This window comes from Peromyscus maniculatus, chromosome 14 (genome assembly GCF_049852395.1).
Source record: "Peromyscus maniculatus bairdii isolate BWxNUB_F1_BW_parent chromosome 14, HU_Pman_BW_mat_3.1, whole genome shotgun sequence".
NCBI lineage: Eukaryota > Metazoa > Chordata > Mammalia > Rodentia > Cricetidae > Peromyscus > Peromyscus maniculatus.
In genome coordinates this window covers 72956634-72974261 of record NC_134865.1, presented here as the reverse complement: position 1 = coordinate 72974261, position 17628 = coordinate 72956634, and the positions used below count along the sequence as shown (strand labels likewise).

The following is a 17628-nucleotide window of genomic DNA, read 5'->3' as shown; positions in this document are numbered from 1 at the left end:
TTCTCTAAGCCCCACAGGTATCCTCATACAAGATTTCACAGCAGAAGAACAACATGTCTAAAACAGATCTGTTACAAGCAACTCAGCTCCTGGTTTATTTTCTACCTTCCAATGTTGGCCTTGAAGAAATATGGTTTTTGATTAACCTTTCACCTTCCATGTTAAATAGTCATGCTCCCTAGTTTATTCCTTGTTTAATGCCGACAGAGCACAGTTTTATTACCCTTCACAGATGATAATAAATACCTATTTTTAATAATTACAATATATAATGTGTAATATATATATTACTGGCAGCTAGATAGAAAATGAATACACATCAAGAAAGCAGCCAAGCCGGGCGGCGGTGGCGCATACCTTTAATCCCAGCACTCGGGAGGCAGAGCCAGGCGGATCTCTGTGAGTTCGAGGCCAGCCTGGGCTACCAAGTGAGTTCCAGAAAAAAAGGCGCAAAGCTACACAGAGAAACCCTGTCTCGAAAAACCAAAAAAAAAAAAAAAAAAAAAAGAAAGCAGCCAAGACTAAAATGTGTTTCAGAGGGGTTGGTAAAACTGTCATTTGTCTTTAAAAAACAGAAAATAGAATGAGTCTCTTAATAAGTCAGTCCAGGCCTAGAGAGGTAACTCTGTGCCTAAGAACATTTGCCACTCTTCCAGAGGACTAGAATTTGGTGCTCAGAACCCACATGGTGACTCAATCATCCATAACTATAGCTTCAGAACATCCAATACACATTTATTACCTCTAAGAGCAGTAAGTACACATATGTGGCACATATATGCAAGCTGTGCTGGTTGGGTTTTGTCAACTTGATATAAACCCAGAGACATCTGGGAAGAATAATGTCATTTGAGGAATTGGTTACATCAGACTGGCTTGGAGTAAGGTCTTTGAGGCATTTTCTTGGTAAATGATTTATGTGGGTAGTAACAGCAAGAAGCATTCTTTTATGTCCTCTGCTTCGTTTCCTGCCTCTAGGTTCCTGACAAGTCTGTTCCCTAGTTTTCCTTCCTAGTGGACTATAAGCTATAATCTGAAATAAACCATTTCCTCTCAAGTTGCTTATGATCAGCATGAGAAAATAAACTAGCACACAAGCAAAGTAATCATACACATATGATAAGAATAAATATATTAAAATATACAGTAGTTAAAAGATCAATCTGTATACCAGGCCAAGACTACAGGTGGAGAGGAAGGTGCTCTCACATCCTCTGTCTGAGACATGCACACAAATGAAAGAGAGGAATCCATGAGAGGGATTGCCAACATGTTCTCTGATCATTGGGTCTGGATTCTGCAAATATGCACAGTAGATGATGTGAGCAGTCTGCCAGACATAACCTAAAAAAGCAGGCATGTCAAATTTCACTAACATCACAGTTTTGCTATAAGTAGCTTAGTTCCCTTAAGTGAAAGTTGAAATTGTTAAGATGGAGAAACTATAGAAATTCTTATATTCAGGACAAATTTGAAGAACAGTGATTCAACAGCTTTATTTCTTTCTCTCTACAAATGATACATGCATCCATCCTCTCTGGAAAAAAGCAATTATTAACTCTTACTGTGTCAGACACTGCTGTGGACTCTTCATTTTATAACAACTATTTGTCCTCAATTACTTAGGATGTAAGCAAGGCACACAGAGTAAATAACTACCCAAATTATGTTGGGATATTAGAATTAGATTTTTCACTGAGGCAGTTGATTCCTCTTAGCAACCCTATTTCCCTATCTCTTTCATTCTTGGTGAGTACCCTAAATTCAAACACTGGGAGGAAAGTATGACAGAAAATGATTATTGGAGGCAGTACTTGATGGATATAACCCAAAACAGACTACAGTATCTACAAGACTGAATACACACACACACACACACACACACACACACACACACACACACACACACACACACACTCTTTGTCTCCTAAGCAACAGGATCAACTCCAACAACCATTTTGAAGCTAGTATTCATCTCTATTTTCATTGACTAAAACATCCTGGAACTGGACAGTTCAGGATGAAAGAATTAGATGTCAGAAATCTAGGAAAATGTTGCCTTAAGGGAGTCTGTAAGTTATGAAAGTCCAAGGAGTAGGATATACTAGCAGAGACCAGAACCAGGAGGCTCAAGGTACAGACCTTGAGACTCAGAGCAGCAGTGCTCAAAGGAGAGGCCCTTTATTGGACCCAGTAAAAACTCCCAGGAAGAACCCCATTATGACAAGATCTTCTGTGTTTAGGATGGTGACCCAAATCTAAAATCTGCATCTCCAAACTCATCACCTCAGCCTCCTACAAAGGGCACAAGAACTTCAAACTGTGTCTTAATTATCAGACTTCCTTTTCCTCCACTGCAGAAAACTGAGTTTTCCCTTTCACATATATAAATATTCAAAGATATCCAAAGAGCATATAGGTATATTGCTTCAACCAATAAGCAAAGCAGAATTGTTTTGATATGAATGGGAAACAAGTTTGCTGTTTGAATTGCATTATAATTGAAGCATAAGATATTCAACATACAATATTTCCTTTTCTCCAATTTCAGCCACCTGATTTGGGATTTGATACTGCACTAGCTCCACAGTTTCTCTCCCCCAATGAAATGATTTTCTTTGCATATGTACCGCTGAGTGAACCTAACAGCAAGCTATACAAAAGGAAGTTCAAAAATATTCACATTGGGAAAGTGATAAACTACAGGTAATTGATGATTTGTTCACACTTACTTAGAATACATACTGGCTTTCAGATCCAACACTTTAACCAACTGTTTTGAGGATTTTTTTATTTTAATTAATTTTTTATATATCTTTCATGACAAAATACATTTTATGACAGATTCTCACTATATAGTCTTTGCTGACCTAGAACTTTCTATGTTGAACAAGCTGGCCTGAACTCCCTGAGATATCCATGCATCTGCCTCTTACTGGATTTCCTTGGCTTTTGATTATCTGTGTGACTATGAGATTCAGTTTGTCAGGTTTCCATAAGGGAGAAAAAAGTCTCTTAACAGAAATTATATCTTGAAGCAACTAAATTCTGCTTTATGTCTGTAATTAGTTTGTGAGTAGAATTTATTTATCTTTCTCAAGAGCCTTAATCATTCCATTTAATTTTTTTTCTTTTATTTTGAAATTTTTATTCTCTCTCTCTCTCTCTCTCTCTCTCTCTCTCTCTCTCTCTCTCTCTCTCTCTCTCTCTCTCTCTCTCTTTCTGTGTACCACATGTGGAATCAGAAGACAACCCACAGAGATTCAACTACTGAGCCATCTTGCTGGCAGCTAGTTCTACTCAATTCCCTTAGAAATTTAGAATTGAGACACATTCCTGATACTCTTTAGTGGGTCAAGAATTGTGTTTCACTTCCCTCTTCTGTAAAGTGTACTAGCCTTTGCACTCCAGAAAACTGTCTTCATTTTCTTACACCATCACTTACAGCTTCCTCTTCCTAGGGAAGAAGGGCAGGGGGAGGAGGAAGGCAGAGTTGGAGAGTGAGAATCCTCAGACAGCACTGACTGACTTTTTGAAGCCTGTGTGCAAGTTTCTGATACTCAATATTCTGTGGATTACTGGTTTTGCTTTCCATGAAATAAAGTTCAGAGAATCAGGTGATGCAGTGGCCTGCTTCTTCCTGTTCTCTGATTCTCCCCAGGTTGACTGTGCAGCCAGTGTCTCTAGTCACTCTCTTACCCCAGTCTTTGTCATGAACCTCCAAAAGAAACCCATGGAGCTCTCACTGAGTACGAAGTCCCTTTGCCCAAGTGCTCTAGCCTTTCCAGACTCACATGTTGGCAAAGACTTGGCCTTTGGCATTTTTTTCTAGTTTTTTTCTTTCTTTATTTTATTATATTTTACAATACAATTCAGTTCTACATATCAGCCACGGATTCCCTTGTTCTCTCCCCTCCTCCCCCTCTCCTCCCCCCCCCCCCCCCCCCCCCCCCCCCCCCCGCCCACTCTCCATTCCCACCTCCTCCAGGGCAAAGCCTCCCCCGAGCACTGAGATCAATCTGGTAAACTCAGTTGAGGCAGGTCCAGTCCCCTCCTCTCAGACTGAGCCAAGTGTCACTGCATAAGCCCCAGGTTTCAAACAGCCAACTCATGCAATGAGCACAGGACCCGGTCCCACTGCCTGGATGCCTCCCAAAGAGATCAAGCCAATCAACTGTCTCACCTATTCAGAGGGCCTGATCCAGTTGGGGGCCCCTCAGCCATTGGTTCATAGTTCATGTGTTTCCATTCGTTTGGCTATTTGTCCCTGTGCTTTATCCAACCTTGGTTTCAACAACTCTTGCTCATGTAAACCCTCTTCTTTCTTGCTAATTAGACTCCCGGAGCTCCACCTGGGGCCTAGCCATGGATCTCTGCATCCAGATCCCTCAGTCATTGGATGGGGTTTCTAGCACGACAATTAGGGTGTTTGGCCATCCCATCACCAGAGTAGGTCAGTTGGGCTGTCTCTTGGCCATTGCCAGCAGTCTATTGTGGGGGTATCTGTGGATTTCTGTGAGCCTCTCATGCACTTTGCTTCTTCCTATTCTCATGTGGTCTTAATTTACCATGGTCTATTCCTTATTCTCCCTCTCTGTTCTTGATCCAGCTAGGATATCCGGCTCCCCCTACCTCTCTTTCCCTTGACCCTCGCCCTTCTTTACCCCCACTCATGTCCAGGCTGTTCATGTAGATCTCATCCATTTCTCCGTTATTGGGTGATCCCCGTGTCTTTCTTGGGGTCCTGTTTTCCAGGTAGCCTCCCTGGTGATGTGAGTAGCAGTCTAGTCATCCTTGTTTCACATCTAGTATCCTCCTTTGCGTGAGTACATACCATGTTTGTTTTTCTGAGTCTGGGTTACCTCACTCAGGATGATTTTTTCTAGATCCATCCATTTGCCTGTAAACCTTATGATGTCATTGTTTTTCTCTGCTGAGTAGTATTCCATTGTGTATATGTGCCACATTTTATTTATCCATTCTTCAGTTGAAGGGCATCTAGGTTGTTTCCAGGTTTTAGCTATTACAAACAATATGATATGAACATAGCTGAGCAAGTGCTCTTGTGGTATGATTGAGCATTTCTTGGGTATATGCCCAGGAGTGGTATAGCTGGATCTTGGGGGAGATTGATTCCCAATTTTCTAAGAAAGCGCCATATTGATTTCCAAAGTGGTTGTACAAGCTTGCATTCCCACCATCAGTGGAGGAGAGTTCCCCTAGTTCCATACCCTCTCCAGCATAAGGTGTCTTCAGTGTTTTTTATCTTAGCCATTCTGACAGGTGTAAGGTGGTATCTCAGAGTTGTTTTGATTTGCATTTCCCTGATGATTAGGGAAGTTGAGCAATTCCTTAAATGTCTTTCAGCCATTTGAGTTTCCTCTGTTGAGAATTCTCTGTTTAGTTCTATAGCCCATTTCTTAATTGGACTGTTGGGCATTTTGATGTCTAATTTCTTGAGTTCCTTATATATTCTGGATATCAATCCTCTGTCAGATGTGGGGTTGGTGAAGACTTTTCCCATTCTGTAGGCTGTCACTTTGCCTTGTTGACTGTATCCTTTGCTCTACAAAAGATTCTCAGTTTCAAGAGGTCCCATTGATCGATTGTTTCTCTCAGTGTCTGTGCTACTGGTGTTATATTTAGGAAGTGATCTCCTATGCCAATGCGTTCAAGACTACTTTCTATTTTCTCTTCTAGCAGGTTCAGAGTAGCTGGATTTATGTTGAGGTCCTTGATCCACTTGGACTTAAGTTTTGTACACGGTGACAGATATGGATCTATTTGCAGCCTTCTACACGTTGATATCCAGTTATGCCAGCACCATTTGTTGAAGATGCTTTCTTTTTTCCATTGTACACTTTTGGCTTCTTTGTCAAAAATTATATGTTCATAGGTGTGCAGATTAATGTCAGGGTCTTCAATTCGATTTCATTGGTCCACGTGTCAGTTTTTATGCCAATACCAAGCTGTTTTTATTACTGTAGCTCTATAGTAGAGCTTGAAGTCAGGGATCGTGATGACTACAGAGGTTGTTTTATTGTACAGGATTCTTTTGGCTATCCTGGGTTTTTTGTTTTTCCATATGAAGTTGAGTATTATTCTTTCCAGGTCTGTGAAGAATTGTGTTGGTATTTTGATGGGGATTGCATTGAATCTGTAGATTACTTTTGGTAGAATTGCCATTTTTACTATGTTAGTCCTGCCTATCTATGAGCATGTGAGATCTTTCCATTTTCTGATATCTTCTTCAACTTCTTTTTTCAGGGACTTGAAGTTCTTGTCATATAAGTCCTTCACTTGCTTGGTTAGTGTTACCCCAAGATATTTTATGTCTTTTGTGGCTATTGTAAAGGGTGATGTATCTCTGATTTCCTTCTCAACTTCTTTGTCAATTGTATATAGAAGGGCTACTGATTTTTTTTTTTTGAGTTGATCTTGTATCCTGCTATGTTGCTGAAGGTGTTTATAAGCTGTATCAGTTCCTTGGTGGAATCTTTGGGGTCCTTCAAGTATAGTATCATGTCATCTGCAAATAGGGAAAGCTTGACTTCACTTCTTCCTTTCCAATTTGTATCCCTTTAATCTCCTTATGTTTTCTTATTGCTCTGGCTAGAACTTCAAGTACTATATTGAATAAGTATGGGGAGAGCGGACAGCCTTGCCTCGTTCCTGATTTTAGTGGAATTGCTTTCAGTTTCTCTCCATTTAATTTGATGTTGGCAGTTGACTTGTTGTAAATTGCCTTTATTATGTTTAGGTATGTTCCCTGTATTCTTGATCGCTCCAAGACCTTTATCATGAAGGGGTGTTAGATTTTGTCAAATGCCTTTTCTGCATCTAGTGAAATGATCATGTGGTTTTTTTCTTTGAGTTTGTTTATGTGATGTATTACATTGATGGATTTTCGTATGTTGAACCATCCTTGCATCCCTGGCATGAAGCCTACTTGATCATGTTGGATAATTGTTTTGATGTGTTCTTGGAGTCTGTTTGCCAGTATTTTATTGAGTATTTTTGCATCAATGTTCATGAGGGAGATCAGTCTGTAGCTCTCTTTGTTGTATCCTTGTTTGGTTTAGGAATCAAGGTAATTGTAGCCTCATGGAAGGAGTTTGGTAATCTTCCTTCTGTTTCTATTGTGTGGAACAATTTAGAGAGAGAGTATTAACTCTTCTTTGAAGATCTGGTAGAATTCTGTGTTGAAACCATCTGGTCCTGGGCTTTTTTTGGTTGGGAGACTTTTAATGACTGTTTCTATTTCCTTAGGGGTTATTGGACTATTTAAATAGTTTATCTGGTCTTGATTTACCTTAGGTATGTTGTACCTATCCAGAAAATTATCCATTTCTTTTAGATTTTACAGTTTTGTGGAGTAGAGGTTTTTGAAGTATGACCTTATAATTCTCTGGATTTCCTCAATGTCTGTTGTTATGTCCCCCTTTTCATTTCTGATTTTGTTGATTTGTATTCTCTCTCTCTGTCTTTTGGTTAGTTTGGACAAGGGCTTGTCTATATTGTTGATTTTCTCAAAGAACCAACTCTTGGTTTCATTAATTTTTTGTATTGTTCTCTTTGTTTCTATTTTATTGATTTCACCTCTCACTTTGATAACTTCCTGGCGTCTATTCTTCCTGGAATACTTTGCTTCTTCTTGTTCTAGTGCTTTTAGGTGTGCTGTTAAGTCACTAATGTGAGATTTCTCCAACTTCTTTATGTGGGCATTTAGTGCTATGAATTGCCCTCTTAGCACAACTTTCATCGTGTCCCATAAATTTGGATATGTGGTGTCTTCATTTTCACTGATCTCTAGGAAGTCTTTAATTTCTTTCTTTATTTCTTCCTTAACCCATTGGTGATTCAGTTGAGCATTATTCAGTTTCCATGAGATTGTAGGTTTTCTGTAGCTTTTGTTGTTGAAATCTTACTTTAAATCATGGTTGTCTGATACAACACAGGAGGTTATTCCAGTTGTTTTGTATCTGTTGAGATTTGCTTTGTGGCCAAGTATGTGGTCAATTTTAGAGAAGGTTCCATGGGGTGCTGAGAAGAAGGTATATTCTTTTTTGTTAGGATGGAATGTTCTGTAGATACCTATTAGGTCCATTTGAGTCATGACATCAGTTAAGTCCTTTATTTCTCTGTTCAGTTTCGATTTGGGAGATCTGTCCAGTGGTGAAAGTGGGGTGTTGAGGTCTCCCACTATTAATGTGTGGGGTTTTATATGTGGTTTAAGCTTTAGTAATGCTTCTTTTACATATGTGGGTGCCCTTGTATTTGGGGCATAAATGTTCAGAATTGAAACTTCATCTTGGTGGATCATTCCTGTGATGAGTATGTAATGCTCTTGTTGATCTCTTTTGATTGATTTTAGTTTGAAGTCTATTTTGCTGGAGATCAGGATGACTACACCCACTTGTTTCTTAAGACTGTTTGATTGGAAAGTCTTTTCCCAGCCTTTTATTCTTAGGTAGTATCTATCTTTGAATTTGAGATGTGTTTCTTGTATGCAGCAGAAAGATGGGTCCTGCTTTCATATCTATTCTGTAAGCCTATGTCTTTTTATAGGCGAATTAAGTCCATTGATATTAAGGGATATTTATGACCAGTGATTGTTCATTCCTGTTATTTTTTGGTGGTAGTGTGTGTGTATTTCTCTTCTTTGGGGTTTACTGCTGTGGCTTTATCTATTGCCTGTGTTTTCGAGGGTATATATGACTTCCTTAGGTTAGAATTTTCCTTCCAATGCTTTTTGTAGGACTGGGTTTTATTTTTTAAATCTGGTTTTGTCTTGGAATATCTTGTTCACTCTGTCTATGATGATTGAAAGTTTTGCTGGGTATATTATTCTGGGCTGGCATCCATTTTCTCTTAGTGTCTGCATTACATCTGTCCAGGTCCTTCTGGCTTTCGAAGTCTCCATTGAGAAATCGGGTGTTATTCTGATGGGTTTGCCTTTATAAGTCACTTGGCCTTTTTCCTTTGCTGCTCTTAATATTCTTTCTTTATTCTGTACATTCAGTTGTTTAATTATTATGTGGTGAGGGGACTTTTTTTGGGGGTCTAGTCTGTTTGGTGTTCTATAGGCTTCTTGTATCTTCATAAGCATTTCCTTCTTTAAGTTGGGAAAGTTTTCTTCTATGATCTTGTTGAATATATTTTCTGTGCATTTGAGTTGTTATTCTTCTCCTTCTTCTATCTCTATTATTTGTAGGGTTGGTCTTTTCCTGGTGTCCCAAATTTCTTGGATATTTTGTGTCTTGACTTTGTTGGCTTCAGTGTTTTGTTTGTTTGTTTGTTTTTTTTTTGACTGATGAATCTATTTCTTCTACCGTATCTTCAATGCCAGAGATTCTCTCTTCTATCTCTTTCATTCTGTTGGTTATACTTGCATCTGAAGTTCCTGATGGTTTTCTCAGATTTTCTATTTCCAGCATTCCCTCTGTTAGTGTCTTCATTTTTTCTATTTCCCTTTTCAGGTCTTGGACTGGTTCCTTCATTTGTTTCATTGCTTTTTCATGATTTTCTTTCAGTGCTTTATTGTTTTCTTCCAGGACTTTATTGTTTTCTTCTACTTTATTTGTCCTTTCCTCTAGTTTTTTTTTTTTTATAGCGTTCTTCCCATTTTTTTGTCTTTTCCTCTATACAAGCCTCTACCTTCTTCATGATGTTATTCATAAGGCTGTTTTCTTCTGCTTCTTCCAATTTTTGATGTTCAGGTCTAGCTGTTTTTTGGAGGGCTAGGTTCTGGTGATGCTGTATTGCTCTTCATTTTGTTGTATGTACTTCTGCCTTGACGTCTGCCCATCTCATTGTGGTTCGTTCTTGATCTTATCAGCACACTTGGTTCAGACAGAGCAGACAGATTCAGGAAGTCTCTCTCTCTTGTCCAGATGGGAGCTCTCTTGTCCTAATGGGAAGTCTGGGGCAGAATGGGAGCTCTTGTCCAGACGGGAAGTCCTGGGCAGGATGGGAGCTGGGGGCCGGTCTCTAAGTCTCAGGAAGTGGCTCGGACAGATGGGCCTGGGGTCAGCACCTGGAGATTGCAGTGTCTACTGGGGGTCTTGGAGAAGGGGATCCTTCCCGGTAGGGCTAGAAGGGAACCTGTCCAGTGGCCAGAACCTGGGGCCAAGTTGGGCAGGCCTTCCCCAGAGTGGCTGGTGCCCAAGGATGGGGTCTAGGCTCAGCCTTTGGCATTTGTAACAGTTTAGGCTGATGCTTACTTTCTTGTGCCATGGTCAGTACTGTTTCCTTTCCCCATACTCTTCTTCCATGGTGTTTGGTCTTTCCTTCCAGTTGCTAATCCCACTGTATTTCAGGTTAGTTCTGGCTTAGTTCATTTTCTATTGCTACGAAAAACACTTGAAACTGGGTGATTTATAGAGAAAGGTGGTTTACCTGGGTTTTTTATTTCAGCCACTAGAATATCCAGGTTAAGATGTCTAACTGTGGTCAGGACAGTGGCCTTACTTGATGGTGGAAGGTAGATTGAAGGACAACTGGATGTTTAAGAAAATGAAACCTGATGTCTCTTCCTAACTATTCCATTCCTTAGATAGGGCTCTACTCCCATGATGCAAATACCTTCTGTATTAGTCAGTGTTCTCTAGAGAAACAGGACTTATAGAATGGCTGTGAGGGTGGTATTAGAATGTCTTATAGGCTGTGGTCCAGATAGTCCCACAATATACTAATAGAAGTTTCAATAATCCAATAGTTGTTTCAGCCCACGAGGCTGTATGTCTCAGCTGGTCTTCAGTATATTCCAGAATTTCAAATAAGTATGCTCTAACGCCAGGAAGGAATGGACTTGCCAATGAGAACAAGAGCAAGCAGGCAAAAAGCTAAAATATTTTTCTTCCATGTTGTTTTTAAAGGCTGCAACCAGAAGTCTTACCCCTGATTAAAAGTGTATCTTCCCACCTCAAAAGATGCAGATTAAAAGTGAGTCTTCTCACTTCAAATTATTTAGTTAAGAAAAAATCCCCCACTGGTATACACAGCTACTTGGGTTTGAGTTGCTTACAGATGTAGTCAAGTTTACAACAAGAAAAGCCATCCCATCTCCACTGGACTCCACTCTACAGCACTGCTATGTGGAGGATAAAGTCTCAGCATGAGTCTTGGTGGGCACAAATAATTTTCAAAGTATGTCTATCTAATGGCTATAAGGGAAGAGACAAGTTAATATTTTCTTTTCCTGTAATTGAAATAAAAGCAAAAATTTCATATCCCTTTGTATGATAATCTTGTATTCGCTAAATTCTTTTAATAATTCTGGTGCCTTTCTACATATTCTTTTAGATTTTCCTATTAGGCATAGATATACTTCTAAGTAAATAATCACATCACTTGCAAATAATTTCTGTTTCTTTCTTAACATTCTTAGCATATTATAGATTTTTCCTATTATAGTCTACAGGTCTAATAATAAGCACCTTAAGAAGAAACTATCTGGCTTCCTTGTTGCTCCTGATTTTTAAAAGAATAGTTTTAACATTTCACCATGACGTGATCTTTCTACAGTTTTTCACCCTTTAAAAAGCTTTTTCTTGTTAAGAGATTTGTGATTTGGTAGCTGGAGAGATGGATCAGTGAGTAAGAAACTTGCTGAACAAGTATGAGGGTCTGAGGTTAGGTCTCCAGCAGTCATGTGAATGGTGTACCTGAGATCCCAGCTCTGGAAGGCAGAGGCTCACTGGCCAATCAGTCTAGTCCATTTATAATCTCTACTTTCATGGAGAGACCCTTCCCCCTTCAAAGAGGTAGATGAGGCTGGAGAGATGGCTCAGAAATTAAGAGCTCCCACTGCTGTTGCAGAAGGCCCGAGTCTAGTTACTAGTTCCACGTCATTCAGGAGGCAGCTCACAATTGCCAAAGATTTGGATATTTGAGTTTTTAATTTTTTTAAAGCATATGTTAAGCTAATCTGCCCAATTTTCCCATTTAGTTTTGATGAATGTTATGAGTTATAGTATAGATGTAACAATGTTATCTTGGTCATTTTGTGTTATCTATCATACACTGGTTTGCTAACATTTACAATTTTAGATCTGTGTTCAAAAATGAAGTTACAATTTTTCACATATATTTTTGCCCTTGAAATATTTTATGGTCTGTTAACAAAATTATAAAACCTCATAAATATTGTTTTCTAGAATATTCTTAGGATAGTAATTTTCTGTGCTTTGAAAGTTTGCTTTTGGAAATTGATTGAAATTTACTCTATGTCCTGGGAATAAAACTACTTATACAGTCAATTCTTGTGAATACATTTGAGGGGAGGAACATTTTTTACTTTTGCCCTTTTAGAAATATTTCATATATAGGTCTAATGCTGTAAGGCATTTTCTCAACTAGTGATTGATAGGGCAGGGCCCAGCCCATTGTAGGTGGTGCCATCCCTGGGCTGGTGGTCCTGAGTTCTATAAGAAAGCAGGCTGAGCAAGCCAGGGGAAGCAAGCATGTAAGCAGCACCCCTCCATGACCTCTGCATCAGCTCTCATCTCCAGGATCTTTCCCTATTTGAGATCCTATCCTGACTTCCTCCAATGATGAACAGCAATATGGAAGTGTAAGCCAAACAAACCCCTTTCTCTCCAACTTGCTATTCGGTCAGGGTGTTTTATCACAGCAATAAAAACCAAAACTAAGACAGATAGTATAGGCTACATGAGGATGTCATCAGAAACCATTGTACAATGTTATGTTGGAGAATGAAACATTCACATTTTTTGAAAATTCACTCTGACTGTAATGGAAAGGATGAAACAAGATAAGAGTAAAAGGTGTCTGACACCTTAGGACCTATGAAAAGAGAATTAATGGTGCTGAAACAGGTGCGTCTGTAAGAAGGGAGGCCCTGATGGACTATGGTAGTTATGAGAAGAGGAGTCAAGAGCCATGTAGGTGGCAGACAAGATGGAGCAGCCAGTAAAACACTTGCTGTACAAGCCTAATGACTTGCACTTGATCTCTGCATCCCACAAGGGATGGAGAGAACCCATTTCAAAAAGTTATCCTCTGAGATTCACACACAGGTGGCATAGTCACACACACTAAGCATCCTAATAAGTCCATTTTCAAAAATAGTCGTATAGGCGTTTGGTCTGCAGCTCAAGTGAATATTGTCATTTTCTGAGATGAAGAGCATGGACATTCAGCAGGATAACTGTAAATTTCACATTAGACATATGCAGTTCCAAATGTCTGTTGGGTATTTAAAAGATGAGACGAAGACAACATGGACAATTGGATGTATGAATTTGTTGTGCAGGAAAGATCAGATACCCAGCATGTGGCAGTTGTTCACATATGTATGGGTAGTTGTACTGCAGGAGATTATGTAAATGCAGAAGAGGCATTCCAGGAACAGAGATTGGCCCCTGGAGTGAAGGCTGAAGATGACCAGTCAGGGGTAGAAAAGCCTAGAAAAAGGAGGCCTCTAAACCCAGAACAAGAAATGCTTCCAATAGCTTTCCAGTGCTTGGAGTAGCTAAAATAAGGATCAAGAAATCACTTTGGATTTGGAGACACTCTGGAGTAGAGTGACCTGGCTGAAAGCAGTTTCATTGATGTGAGGTGCAGAAGATAGAAAGCTAGAGAGATAGAGCAGTTATTGGATGGGAGCCTCCAATGCACCCATTCACACTGCTGACAGTCAACTTTATCCAGTATTGGCCCACTCAATAGTTATTCCACTCTACCTCCAGAACACACTGACCCCTAAATGTAAGCCCATCCTTTACTGCCCGAGTCCCCTTTCTTTCTTCTTTAAAGAATTATTTTTCTCCTCCCCTTGAACTACACAGAATGTGCTCACCTAAAGCAATTCTTGACACTTAGAGACTCCAAATGAGAGAGGTTGGAGGACAGCTTTGGTAATTGAGTTGGCTGCTGGCCCTGGCCATTGACTTCAGACACAAAGAGCTTAACTTCTTAAAAATTAATGATAGCCGGGTGGTGGTGGCGCACACCTTTAATCCCAGCACTCGGGAGGCAGAGCCAGGCGGATCTCTGGTGAATTTGAGGCCAGCCTGGACTACCAAGTGAGTCCCAGGAAAGGCGCAAAGCTACACAGAGAAACCCTGTCTCGAAAAACCAAAAGAAAAAAAAAAACATGGTTTCTGTTAATTTATTTGAGCTTTACAACGCAATTGAGAAGAACCGAAAGTTCTCATGGACTCCACCACAATTTTGTTTTGCATACTGTCCACACGTGGCCCCAGAGTTGTACAGTTGTTCCAACTGATAACTTATACAGACCTAACTTGAATCAGAGTTCATCATTTGTGGCAGTATTCACTTTTTTTTTTTTTTTGAGAGAGAGGAAATTGCTCTGTACCCTAAAGCTGGCCTCAAACCCTCAATCCTCCTGCCTCATTTTCCTGAGTGTCAACGTAACAGGCATGTACCACAATGCCCCTCCAGGCTTCACTCTCGATACCCATTCTCAGTGTTGGAACAAATGTCTGGCGGCATTATAGCACATACATAACAGTCTTGGTGTACTAAAATTCCTCTGTGTCTCATCTATTAACCCTTGCCTCCCCAGCTCCTGGGAACTTCTTTGTTGTTGTTTCTGTCTCCTTAGTTTTGCCATTTCTAGAATACCACATAATTGGATTACACACCACTTTGAGATTTGCTTCTTCCTCTTGAAATATGCCTGTAAGATTCCTATTACCCTGCTTAAACAAGACCTGAACAGTTATTCCATCACTAAACATGCTAACATAGAAGGGGAAATATCATAGGGCCCCACTAATAAATAAAGAACTAGAGGCAACTAGAGAAGTGGGAAAATCACCTTCCTAAGGCATGTGCCCCTCAATTGGTTATCCAATACCAAGTTGTCAGCCTTGACATCATGTACATACTAAATGGACTAAGCAGATTATAAATATACAACAAATAGAGGAAAAGAGGTAATGAATTTGAAAGGGAGAAAGATGAGAGAGGAGCTAATGTGAGAGGAGTTGGAGGGAGGAAAAGAAAGTGGGAAATGTTTTCATTATATTTTAATTTCAAAAAAATTAAAAGATACCTATTACTTTCTAATGACTTGATAATTATTTAGTGATGACTAGTATTCCATTATGTGTTTGAAACTGTTATATAGCATTCACCCATTGTTTTAATTTATTTTTATTGCTTTATGTATTTTTTTTTTTTACCTATACATGCATCTGTTTGTGCACTATGTGCATTCAGTGCCCATGGAGGCCAGAAGAGGTCATTCAGTCTCCAGGAACTGAAGGTACAGATGTTTGTGAGCTGCCATGTGGGTGTTGGGAATCAAACCAGGTCCTGTGGAAGAGCAGGTGGTGTTCTTAAATGCTGAGCATTTCCCCAGCCCCAACCTATTCACCAACTGAAAGACATCCCAGTTGCTCCTGATGAACAAAATGCTAGTAGTATCACATGCAGGCTTTGATTTTGACATATCTTTTCAGTTCACTCAGGTAAATACCTAGGACTATTGCATATGGTAAGAATATGTGTGAAATTAAAAGAAACTGCCTAGCTCACCATACCTTTCTGCATTCCCACCAGCAATGAATTAGAATTCCTTTCATGCATCCTTACCAACATTTGACATTATTAGTGTTTAAGGTTTTGTTATTTTAATTTCTAGTCCTGTGATGATGTATGATGTGTTGCTCTTTCTGTGCTTACTTGATATCTACCTCCTCCTCTCTCTCTCTCTTCCTCTCCCTCCCTTCCCCCTCTCTCTCTTCTGCGTGTGTGTGTGTGTGTGTGTGTGTGTGTGTGTGTGTGTGTGTCTGAACCCATCTCCTCAGTGTTGTGATTATAAGACCTCTCTACCTTACTCTGTTTGCTCCCTCTTTCTTCTCTTCTCACTCTCCACTCTCTCTTTTCATGGCCATGTTTAGTCTGGACCCTTCCAGATGCCTCTGATTATTCTCTCCCTCTTAACTACAATAATTCTCCTCCACCATACCCAGGAGCAGTCATGTCTCTTCATTTTTTATTTTTTTATTCAAATGTAAAGTGTCAAATGTAAAGTGTTTCTAGGAAACTTGTCTTAATTTACAATCATAGCAGTAGTGAATGTGCCGCTATTTCCATTCAAGTATCATCTCTGTGGAACTCTGACAGCTAAAGATATTTATAGGCTGGGGATGTGGATCCGAGGTATAGCATTGGCCTAACAGTCATGATGTTCTAGGTTTGATCTCCAACACAAAAGAGATGATAGATAGATATGCAGATGATAGATAATAAATAGATAGATAGATAGATAAATAGATAGATAGATAGATAGATAGATAGATAGATAATGATAGATAGATAATGATAGATGATAAATAGGTAGATGTTTGATAGATGGTACATAGATGGTTAGGTACATAGATGGTAGATAGATAGATGATTGATTGATAGATAGATAGATAGATAGATAGATAGATAGATAATTAGATAGTAGACAGATCGATGGATAGATGATAGATAATCTTTGCCCATTTTAAGTATGAAAACATATGTTGTATAGGCCATTTTCTTGACATCTAGAAACTTTGAACAACTGTTTGCCAAATATTCATTTGTTAGCTGGTATATTCCTATCATCAATCCTAGTATTGGTATATTTTATTTGTAAACTATATGTCAATATGCCTGCTTATTTAAGCCACTGGGATATCCATTTTATATGTTTGTCATTTTGCTTTTAGTAAAAATGGAAATGCTTACATCAGAAAATTGCTAGTACATACCAATGGTCCTTTGGGATTTCATACCTCGGTTCTTACAGAAATAACAGAACATTTTGGAGCAGAAAATTTTAAGGACAGTCCTTGTGTATATGCTTCTCTTAAAATTTCATATACTGGAAACATTTTCTACCACATTGAAATTACAACAAGAGGTAAGTATAAAAATATAATCTATCTCTGATGGTTACAAAAAATAAAGTTACCTTTTGAGAAGACTTCATGTTCCTTTATGTTTTAGTGCGTGTGTGTGTGTGTGTGTGTGTGTGTGTGTGTGTGTGTGTGTATCTGAATATTGAACCTAAAGCCTTGAATATACTAGGCAAGTACTCTACCACTACAGTACTATCCTTACTCTCAAATTCTAGTTCAACTGGCAATTAACCATAGTTTCCAGATACTTAGGTTGCAGGATTAGTTGTTCATAATATAATAAAACATACCTACAACTTCACTACTATGTCCTCAGAAGTAGTGTGTATTATTTATTACCGTGAGACTTATTTTATCCTAAATAGTGATCAGAAGAAGTAAGAGAAAATAGGATTTTTCTGTCAACTAAAAATACATTTGGAATGCATTTTTAAAAAACTTTTTTCCTTTTATTTTATTTTACAATACCATTCAGTTCTACGTATCAGCCATGGATTCCCTTGTTCTCCCCCCTCCTGCACCCCTCCCCTTCCCCCCAGGTTACCCCCCCATTCCCACCTCCCCCAAGGCAAAGCCTCCCCCAAGGACTGAGATCAACCTGGTAAACTCAGTTGAGGCAGGTCCAGTCCCCTCCTCCCAGACTGAGCCAAGCGTCCCTGCATAAGCCCCAGGTTTCAAACAGCCAACTCATGCAATGAGCACAGGACCCGGTCCCACTGCCTGGATGCCTCCCAAACAG

General features: G+C 39.4%; 1 protein-coding gene across 11 annotated transcripts in view; it reads left to right on the top strand.

Annotated features, from left to right (window-relative positions):
- Positions 1–17628, top strand: part of LOC102917890 (cation channel sperm-associated auxiliary subunit beta-like) — a 189370-nt gene that overhangs the window by 132485 nt on the left and 39257 nt on the right. For all 11 annotated transcript variants that reach the window (XM_076551253.1, XM_076551255.1, XM_076551254.1 and 8 more), the window contains 2 exons: positions 2552–2706; positions 16698–16891. In XM_076551253.1, coding sequence (XP_076407368.1) covers positions 2552–2706; positions 16698–16891 — 349 coding nt within the window. The remainder of the gene's footprint in view (positions 1–2551; positions 2707–16697; positions 16892–17628) is intronic.